Below are 10,954 nucleotides of genomic sequence, written 5' to 3' on the forward strand. Positions count from 1 at the left end.
TTATTTTATAATTAATTTCTTATTGTTTTAAACATGTTTATGTAGAAAGTTTAATTATATAGTTTTATTCTATGCAACTCATAGATATTTACATGGTATTAGATATTACCATTGCTTTTAGTGAAGATTTACAGATATTTACATGCTATTAGATATTACCATTGCATATTAGTGAAGATTTAGAGGTTATTTGACTATGCTTAAAAATAAGCTTTTTTACGATATTACCATTGCTTTTAGTGAAGATTTAGAGGTTATTTGACAATGCTTAAAATAAGTTTTTTGATTTATTATGGTTCCATACCGGTTTTAGTTAAAATGAGTGTTTGGATATATAGTTTTTTAAAAATAGCTTATAGCGATGTATAACCAAAGATAAACTATATTTGATAAACTGCTCCAAACTTATCAAAACTCCTTGTAATTTATAGCACTTTCAAATTTCTAGGAAGTTTTTATTTTTCATTTTTTTTTTCCAAACAGTAAAAGAAATGCTTATCAAGTTATAACATTTTGACACCGTATAAGGTAATCCAAACATTATTTTAAAAACTCTGTTTTAATACCGCAATAAGCTAATAAGTTAAAAAAAACACTTATCATTTAAAATAAACACTCCCCAACTATGGCGGATCTAAAAAAAAAAATGAAAGGCTGCACAATTTTTTTAAAGATTGCACTACTAAAAAAATTTCATTTCTGAATGCCTTTTCATCACAAAATTATCAAGAAACCAACAAATTTACTCTAGATTCACAATTATTAGATTTGTGATGGATTGTCAACAGATTCATAATAGATTTGGCATGGATTTCCAATGAATTTGTGACACATTTCGATGAATTTTCACTAAATTTACATTCGACGAGAAAATTTGAAAGGTAACATGTCTTACCCCATGCTACATAATAGATACTCCCATGCTCCCAAAAACCCCCCTTAATAAAAAAAAACGACCCTTTCACAAATTATGTAAATTTATATACATGATTTGTAGTTGAAATAAAAGAAGTTAAGGAGAATTTGATATTTGAAGTTACTTTTTCATACGGTGTAATTAAATAAATCAATAAGGTTGTGATGCTCTGTATTAACGTGTTCAAAGTATATAAGGCTTTGTCATCATAATTAGGGTCTCACTTATTGTGTATATATATCCATGAATATAAACATAACTTTATATTAATTAGTCCTAGGTCCTCTTCCTTATATATATACCCACGTAGACACATTTACATAGATGATGCCAAATTAATTTTAGTTAGTTGGATTGGAAATCCATTAACCAATCTTGCTGATGGGAAAAATGACATTCTATCCTCCTTAACTTGGGTCCACCTGAAACAAGTAAATGATTTTGTCATGTTGGATTCCTAATAGACATACATACACATATATAAATGTATATATACATGCATGAATGCATAAACATACCAACCAAGATTAAAGCTTTTAAAACAAAGTCAAACCTGTAAGAAATAACAAAATAATGTAAAAAGAGGGCGATCTGAAGTCGTGCCAACTCTGCCCCAGGACACAAACGAGCTCCTCCTCCAAATGGTGAATAAAATGGACTAGTTCTCCAATTTCTCTTGTCCTTTTAGCAATATAACTAAGGTTCTTAATATGGTATAAAGGTAAAGTACACGTGTAACAAAATATATAAAATGAAATATATATAAAACTTACTTGGTTTTGGGGATCCATCCATCTCCAAGGATTAAAACTATTTGCCTTTTCATGAAAGTTTTCGTCTTGATGAATTGCCGAAAGAAATGGAACCACAAAGCTTCCTTTGGGGATAACGTAATCTACATATCGTAAGCAAATTAACCAAGTAATTGCCATGAGTGAGCATGAAATATTGCTTTTGAATTATCATATTCTTATTGAATGGGCGACAAACATGTATGTAACAACATAAATCAACCAAGTAAGGCATAGTAAGGGGCTGTTTGAGATTGTTTATTTAAAACAACCCATATTTTTTTTTAGTAAAAAGTGCAAGGTATAAGACAAATTGTGTTTATAAGTGTAATGAGGAAATAACTTATCTAAAACCCCTTATTTAAATCAATAAGTATTTATGAAATCTTTATATACAAACGCTTAAAACTCTATATTAGGGGTGTGAAATCGTTATAAGTCAATAAACACTTTCGAATAAGCAATCCAAAACACCTCATGACTTTATTTTGTTTATGATAGTTATATAAAACTTGAAGTGAAAATAAATATACCTTGATATTCAACATCTTCTTTGGCCTCCCTCATCAACCAAATTGCTATCCCACCTAGGCGAAGAGTTTCATCGATAACCTGCATCAAGTGACAATAATAATGGTTATGATATGTGCTTATACAATTAAGTATATAAATGTTTCATGTAACAATAAAAAAATTAGAAACTCTTTCAGAATGCAGATTAAAGTTGATCATAATAAATAAGAGCATAGTTCTATTAATAACATGTAATAAGAGTCTTCCATATAACGAATAAAACATGAATTGAAAGGAAATGAGTAAAGAGACTACTTACATTCTGTGTAAATGACATCGATTTGTAGTCTTCCCATGTTAACATATATATTTCACCATCCGAATCAAGTCTTTTATTCCTTATGTTTTGGTGCTCCTCCTATATACATGATTAACGAAAGTATAAGATTTAAAAGATGAATAAAATACATCCTCACAATATATCTTTACTATCACAATACATGGTTTTGTATGTTGCAAAAAGTATAGTCTCCAAATGATAAAGAAGAGCCAATGTAGCTACTTCGACGATAAGATCAGTATATAAATATAACATACAAAAACTAGTATATAAATCCCAAAAAGAATACAAGTATATATGTTCCATTTTGAATAAATTAAATTAATGGACAAAATGAAGTATGTTCTATTTAGTTAAAGTATATTCTATTATATTTTCTCTTCTTAAGATTTCCTTATATATTTCTTTAAAGCATAGTTAGCTTATATGCTATCTTATTTTGAAGTTTTAGATTATCATGTTTCACAAACAAAAAGTAGAGATGGGCAGTAGAGATGGGCGAGACCCTTGACCTATAAGTGAAACCGTCCCCGCTAGATGATTACTGATTCTACTATACTATAACCCGTCTTTGCTTCTCTTATTCAATTTCTGACTGATATTCCAATTCTTGATATTCCTCTAACTCTAAACCTAACTTATAAGTTACGTTTTAAAAAAGTTATTCATTCTAGCGTTTCAACAACCTTATAAAATGTTATTTTAACTCTTCTAGCTATATATTTTATTAATTATAAAAATACTCAATTTGTTATATACCATTTTATGTCATATTACATATTTCACCTACCTTGTCACCTAGCTTATTAATCAACCATCAACTAGCTTTTAGTTCATCAAATGTAGCGTTAATGGTAAGTTTCGATGTCTTCCTATATTTACATAAAAAAAAACACGTACCAAAAGTTTATTAGCAGCTTCTGGAGAAGTGGTCAAGAAATATATAGCAAAAAGCATGGTTTTAGCGGTTGTCTCATTTCCGGCGAATAAGAGGTTAATGATGAAGTCAGAAATTGCTTCGTCTCGAAGACTTCCCTCCTCCACTAGTCTTCCAACCAAACCACCATCACCATCACACTCACCATGCCTCGTTTCATGTATTATTTTCTCAATCTTTCTAATTATATTTTTCCTTGCCTGCGAAACAATCATTTCAATAACTTTAGTCATACTTGTTTAACGGTTGATATTTTTGTAATATAACTTCAAGAACAATTTTAAAACAAATTCATTGAGTACAACAAAATGTATAGGTTATTGACACATGAGTACAAAAGAAGCCACATTTTTGTAATACAATTCAACCATATTACTTAGTAAAATTATAATAATTATGTTTCAAATGAATTAGCAAATATTAAATCACCTCTTACGTTAACACAAGAGGGTTTACATATTTAAAAATAATGATTACAAGAGCATAGTAAAAAACATGTAAAAGTTTAATTAGAAGTGCACAAATACAACCATATGTAAAATATCATATTAACTTTAATATATGAATATCCAACATGCCTACCCATAGGTATGGTTACAAACTCTATTTTTGGGACTTAGGGGTGTTTGGATAAGGAAAAAAGAGAATGTTTATTGCTTATTGCTTATTTCCACCATAATAAACCAAGTTTAAGTGTTTTGATAGGAATCCTTAAAAATCAGCTTATTGTGGTAAGGATAAACTAAATAAGCTGATTTTAATAAACATCTTCCCCTTGCTTACTGTTTATTGTTTATTCCCACAGCAAATAAACTAATAAGCAATAAACTAATAAACTATAATCTAATTTATCCAAACATCCCTTAGTTTTCAAAAGACTCCATATATAGTCTTGAATACGGATATCAAAGATATTCGTACCCTATGTATATATACCTGATATCCAAACCTAAAATGTAAGTTGTACATATAAAGTAGACGTTTAACTAAATGATCACTTACATTCATAGCAGTGTGATAAGCAAAACCAGGCAAACTGACGGGAAGTGACAAACAACCATCTACAAAGGTTGAGAAGAGTTGCGCCATTTCACCGACTTCTGATTCACTTGATACCCCTAGGAGCTGATTCACCATCAAGTTTATAGCCAACTAAAACCAACAATATCACACAACTAGTCAAATATCTTGGTATCTTATATTAGTAAAAAGTGTGTATGTGTCGTGTTTGAAAATGTTTATTACGAATCATTATAGCTTGGGGTTTTTTAATTAATTAAAAGAAAAGGTTTCAAACACTTTTACATCATGGGGTAGATCTAATTAATTAATTACTAAAGCGAAAATCTTCTTTATTTATAAGATGATATCAGATACTCTTGTTGAGTTGTTGTCATAATATAAATACCAATATACAAATATGCAAATACCGAAACACGCCATGGTAATAAGTAATTGTTTAATTTAGCTTTATCTTATTATCAAATCACTAATCTAACTATATAAATAAAACACCACTTATTCAAAGTTGTTTCTTTGGTTTAGTTTAGTTTGAGATTTTACTAAAATTGTGTCAAATCGAATCAATTACAATCGTAATACGACTCATGGTTTAAAAGACTATAGATGTTGGACTTGGCATACTTGAAGGACTAAAACTACATGTCAAACTGATGTATAGGTGGTAATTGTGTACTTTCTCTACACATAATCAATTCCCACATGAGTTTGACTTTCAAGCAAGATACTCGTTGACTTTCAGCATCCCCTCTATCGGCACATGCATGGCATATTTATCACCACAGAACAACCTATTGAACTCCCCCACGAGTCATACTTGGTAGTTTGTGCAAAATAATTTATGTTGTGTACTTGTGTTAAATATTCCATTTTCATAAGTCTTCATTATATATTGATGCGTTTTTTTATGTACCAAAAATTCGAAATATAAGCCAGATGACAATTAAGATTATATATAATGTGACTAACCTTTCTACAAACATCCTGAAGCAAAATGGTCTGATTATGATGCAAAGTGGCAAATGTTTGATGCATAACAAGCTGTATATCTATCAAGAAACGAGATTTAAGGGTGTCAGTACGCATCATATTTGAAGCAATTGTATGAAGCTTCCGGTGTTGGTCGCCTTGAGCAGTGATGACACCATTTTTCCCAACAAGGTCTCGAAACGACTTTGGGTAACTGGATTTGAAAAACCTTCCTTCGTTTTGCATCACATATTTGTTAAAAATGGGATCAGCCGATACCACTGCCCTTCTTCCAAATATATTGCATGAAAATATCTTTCCATACCTATAATTTATACAATTTTTTGTTAAATTAATTTATGTATATAATTAAAGGTTCATTTGAGACATGAGTTTTTTTGCAAGACGCGTGACCTCAATGACAGTCATTAATATGGAGATAAAAAATGAAAAGCAATTAAAATAATACAATAAATGAAAATAAAGCAAAAAATTTTTTATAAATTTTCGTCAATTATTTTTTAAGAAAATAAAAACAGTTTCGCATACAAATATTTCAACCAAAATTTTGTTCATAATAACTTTTGTTGGAATAATTATATACGTAATATTCTATTTGAAAATATTGAAAAATTAAAAAAAATTATGTTTTGTAATATTCTAGTAGAAAATAAACATACATAAACATACAATTATCATCATCATCATCTCTAGTGAATGAATGTTTTTTTACCACATGTCAATTTCTAATTAATTTTGATACTTGTAATTTTATGATATTTTTTAAATAAATAATATCCACAAGTCAGTTTATGTTTTTTTTTTTTTTGAATTTTAATATTAAAAAACCACACAATCTTATACTTATATATATGTAAAATATCAAATGTAATAAATATATAATAAATTACAATTAATATGTTTCTTCATTACTTATTTCAAAATTTTATTTTAAAAATACTATTATTTACATTTTAATATTTTATTTTTTTAATGAACCCGTATAATAAATGAGTTTTTACATCTAGTATAATATTTCGTTAGAATATTGGATGTGATTTTAAAAACCGTAACTTTTTTTGATAAAAAGATGACGAAAATAATATTTTACTTTTTTTAATGTTAATTTATTTTATATTTTATAATATTTTTTGTTGACACCCGGAATGATTGGTTAAAAATATGTCCCATTTTCTTACAAATTTATATAAATATGTTAGTTTCTGTACTTTATCATTTTGAACATTTCATTCTCATCTTCTTAGTACTTTATATATAAGTATGTTTTTATTGAATTTGTTAGTTTTTTATTTATATTTTTAAAACAGCTGTTCTTCTAATACATAAATAATTTTGAAGAAATCCTTTATTTTTCAAACATATTTGTTTTATAATTGGAATAAAAGCATATATTTATATTTTAAAAATATATACTTAATTTATAAAATTTTACTATTAGTAGACGATCCAATTTTGGCTTAGTCAGACGATAAAGTTCAAAGCAAAATGTTGATAACATTCACCGGTAACTCAGTAATAAAATTGTTTTTACATTTGATACCAGAGGCGTTCCAAAGTTATTTTGGGTCCAATGCGAGAGGGAAAAATGAACCCTTAAAATACAATTTTTTCATTAAGTTTTTTATAATAACTCAATAATTGAAAAAAAAATTATTTTTATTATCTTCTAAATATAACAATTTTCATAAAATAATTTGGGCTCTTTATAAAATTGGGCCATGGACGGTCTTCCTATCGCCCACCCTCTTGGACGAACCTGTTTGATACAAATGTGGTTAATTAAAAAGAAAATGTATTTATATCTTACAAATTTTATATTATTATTATTATTATTATTGCTATTATTATTATTATTGGAACCGGTATATGTATATTAGAAAATAACAGTCCTAATTGTCAAATTAAAACTGTCAAAAGATAGTAGGTTTTATATAATGTTACGTAAGAAAGAAACTAATATATGAAAATATTATGAATACAAATTAAGACTAATTAAAAGTAATGGCTGTTATATAAAAGTTGTGAGTATATAAAAAGGTATAAATAACATATGAAAAGGTAATATTTCTAGCGTTCAAATAAAATTGAAATAATTCAATGTGCCATGAAAGTTCAAAAGTATAACGGAATCCGTATATGAAGCATATCTAGTTTTGTTCCTTAATTTTATATACCGATTCGAAACAAGAAAATAAAATGATTAATAAATTATAGAAATAGTCCTTGTGGTTTAGTTGAAATTTTAGTTTTGGTCCTTAAATTTAAAATTTAATAGGTTTCATCCTTGATGTTTGTGAATATTACACTGAAGGTCATTGCTCCATATAAAAAACCAAATTACTTTTTTTTTTTCTTTTCACAATTTATATATATATATATATATATATATATATATATATATATATATATATATATATTATTTCTTTTATTTTTATTTTAATAGAATTAATATAGATTATTTTTATTTATTTGAATCAATTTTCTAAATTATAGAAAATCATATTAATTAAATTATTTACTTATTGATTTATTTCTTTATTTTTCTTTGTTTTCGTGGTTTAAAAAGCTTTTAATATTTTTGACGTTTTATTTGAAAATATTATTTAATGTTGTTTGGTTTGATATTTTTTTCGTTTAAATTCTATAATGATTTTTTTGATTTTTTTTTCGAATAAACAAATTAAAACAATAACTGGATAACTGTTAGTCTTACAACAAAATTAGTTAATAAATGTTTTTTTCTTTTTCCTTTAACAGTGTATGTGTGTATATATATATATATATATATATATATATATATATATATATATATATATATATATATATATATAGAGAGAGAGAGAGAGAGAGAGAGAGAGAGAGAGAGAGAGAGAGAGATTGAATAGTTTTACTTTGGTTTTTATATGAAAATAATATAATTATTTAGACAATAAATAAAGAAGCATTGACACATAAGTAAATGATGTAAACAAAAAACACATAAAATCATAAAACTTCTAAAAACAAAAGAACAAAAACTAACATGTAAGTGAATGATATAAACAAAAAACACATAAAAAACAACATTAAATAATTATATTAGACTATTTGTAGTTATTCGGTTTATTATTTTAATTTATTAATTAAAAAAAACCGTTAACAAAATCATTATATAATGTAAACCTACAAAACTTTAAAAAAAATCAACATTAAATAATATATTCATATAAAACATCAAAAATATTAAAATATTTTTAAATCACAAAATTTTTTTATGAGTAATCATAATTTGATTTTATATAACTTAGATAACTGATTTAAAAAATAACAAAAATAATTTTACAAATAATCTGTATTAAATCTTTTAAAATAAAGACCAAAGAACTCAATGCAATATTCAGAGACATAAGAATATAAACCTATCAAATTTTAAACAGGGAAATTTCAACCAAACCGTCGTAGAGACCATTTCTGTAATTTACACTAAAACAATATATGGGTTGAATCCTATTTCTTGAACATGTATGCATTATTTTAATCGAAAAAAAAAGAAACGTGTAGAAGCCTATTATGAGACGTAGACGGTAGACCCCTATTCCATTGCCTGAAGATACGGAACAGTAAGAGTTGTGATTTCAACTCCCACCGGCTGCCGACAGCTAATCGAGTTTTTAAACTGCTAAGAGTTGAATTAATGAATATCAACTCTTATCTTCATCAGTTTAAAAACATCGATTTACCATTTATTACATGAATCGAGTATGATTATGATATTTCACGTTAACCTAGTTGCCTTTGTGTTTCACGTACCTTAAAACTTGTTGTTGGACAAACGTCGCAGGATGAGAGCTTGCAACAGAATTATACCAACTGATGCTATCTCCAACTATCGGCCACCCTCTTCCTCCTGGAGGAAGCTTACCCTTGTTTCTTTTTAAATTTACAGATTTTGCCACGTATATACATAACAACAACACAGGGATCACATAGCCCCACACCATAATGATATGGTGGTGAAGCTAGGTGATGATGCGATGAGCTTGAGAAGCTAGTTAATGATGGTGGTGTCGGTGGTCAAGCAAGACGATGGCGGAGGAGTGGCGGTGGGCCGGTGGCGGTGAAGGTTGGTATATATAATGGTGGTGTTTTGAGTTCTTAAGGTGATTGCTGGCTTTTAAACAACATAAAGACTATCTTACGTATATTTAATTTTGCAACCCTGATGTTTGAGACATTTCTCCATTTTGCCCTTGAAAATGAAGTTGTTTAGGGTGTTAAATTGCATATTTCTATTAAAAGTAGGGTTACGTTAGGATTTTAGTTGAGAGCATAATACTTCATTAGTTATTATTTAGTATTAAGTTTATTTGAGAAAGACAGAAGACGAAAGCAATGGGTTCAAACATTTAGTAAAGTATCGTGAATTTAAGTAAGGGTGTACAAATTTGAAGGGGATGTTTATGAAAATATATGAAAGTATTATTTTTAAATAAACTAAAGCAATGAGCATTTTAAGCATCGTTGACCAAAATAGTTTCCTATGATAAACTATACCCACGTTCTTTCCTTAAGAAGAGGAATTTCAGAAGTTAAATACAATATTTTTATTCATATATTTATCATATCTATATGTAGTTATTATTATTATTATTTATTTTTTAATTTAAAAACTTTAACGTTCTATAACTACGTGTATGTGGATGTAATAACTCCGAATCGATTATTATTTTCTACTTAATAAAATAATTATAATAATTATTGCTACTATTATGTCTTTTAATTTATATGTTATTATCAAGTAGTATTATAATTTATTTTATTTTAAATAAAATATGAAAAAGTATAACTTTAGAGATAGGAAGGCAATAACCACAGCCTTTTTTTTTTGTAAAAGCAAGCATGTTGTCCACTATATATATATATATATATATATATATATATATATATATATATATATATATATATATATATATATATATATATATATATATATATATATATATATATATATATATAAACGCAATTCTAAGGGCTGGCCCAAGGACGACCCAAAATGATGGATTACGTATGAAAGTTACAGTTGTATAAAAACTAAACATTTACTGTTTGATTTAAATAAATGTTTGATTGATAATGGAAAGAGTCAACGTTCACATAAAATCTTCAAGGTAGTGTATATATACTACAAAAGTGATGAAGTTATTTACATCATTTTTGAGACTTGAGGTTACTATGGTTGTCTATTGAGGTATTGGAGAATTTGCATGGGCAACTACGACTATAAAGCATGAGTTTTCAATTAATGTGTTTCGAAAAATAGCATTGCTCTTTTGAAATGCAATTCTTAAATAAAATAAAATTAATTAATAAGAAGAAATAAAAATGAGACTTAGATGTTATATTTGAAAAAAATAGGAAGGTACATTGCTATTTCTTGCATTTAGCCCAAGAAAGGACTAGATGCAAGA

The 10,954-nt window shown here is 27.1% G+C and overlaps 1 protein-coding gene across 1 annotated transcript; it reads right to left on the reverse strand.

Annotated features, from left to right (window-relative positions):
* Positions 1–1,062: 1,062 nt before the first annotated feature.
* LOC145070906 (Cytochrome P450 superfamily protein) lies at positions 1,063–9,641 on the reverse strand. The gene is made up of 9 exons (XM_079017857.1): positions 9,297–9,641; positions 5,487–5,811; positions 4,500–4,649; positions 3,461–3,697; positions 2,540–2,638; positions 2,241–2,319; positions 1,690–1,811; positions 1,470–1,597; positions 1,063–1,338 (listed from the first exon to the last, which is right to left on the reverse strand). The coding sequence occupies exons 1-9, from the start codon at positions 9,485–9,487 to the stop codon at positions 1,233–1,235; spliced, it is 1,437 nt and encodes a 478-aa protein (XP_078873983.1). The 5' UTR covers positions 9,488–9,641; the 3' UTR covers positions 1,063–1,232.
* Between the last annotated feature and the right edge of the window lie 1,313 nt (positions 9,642–10,954).

This window comes from Lactuca serriola, chromosome 8 (assembly GCF_051521515.1).
Source record: "Lactuca serriola cultivar US96UC23 chromosome 8, Lser_US96UC23_V15, whole genome shotgun sequence".
NCBI lineage: Eukaryota > Viridiplantae > Streptophyta > Magnoliopsida > Asterales > Asteraceae > Lactuca > Lactuca serriola.

What these genes read in the sequence shown, in the direction of transcription:
- LOC145070906 (XM_079017857.1), bottom strand. Translation starts at nt 9,487, where the DNA reads ATGGTGTGGGGCTATGTGATCCCTGTGTTGTTGTTATGTATATACGTG. An exon ending in CTTATCACACTGCTATGAAT is followed by an intron (nt 3,698 to 4,499) that starts GTAAGTGATCAT and finishes ATTGTTTCGCAG; the next exon opens with GCAAGGAAAAATATAATTAG. An exon ending in GGATGGATCCCCAAAACCAA is followed by an intron (nt 1,598 to 1,689) that starts GTAAGTTTTATA and finishes TATTGCTAAAAG; the next exon opens with GACAAGAGAAATTGGAGAAC.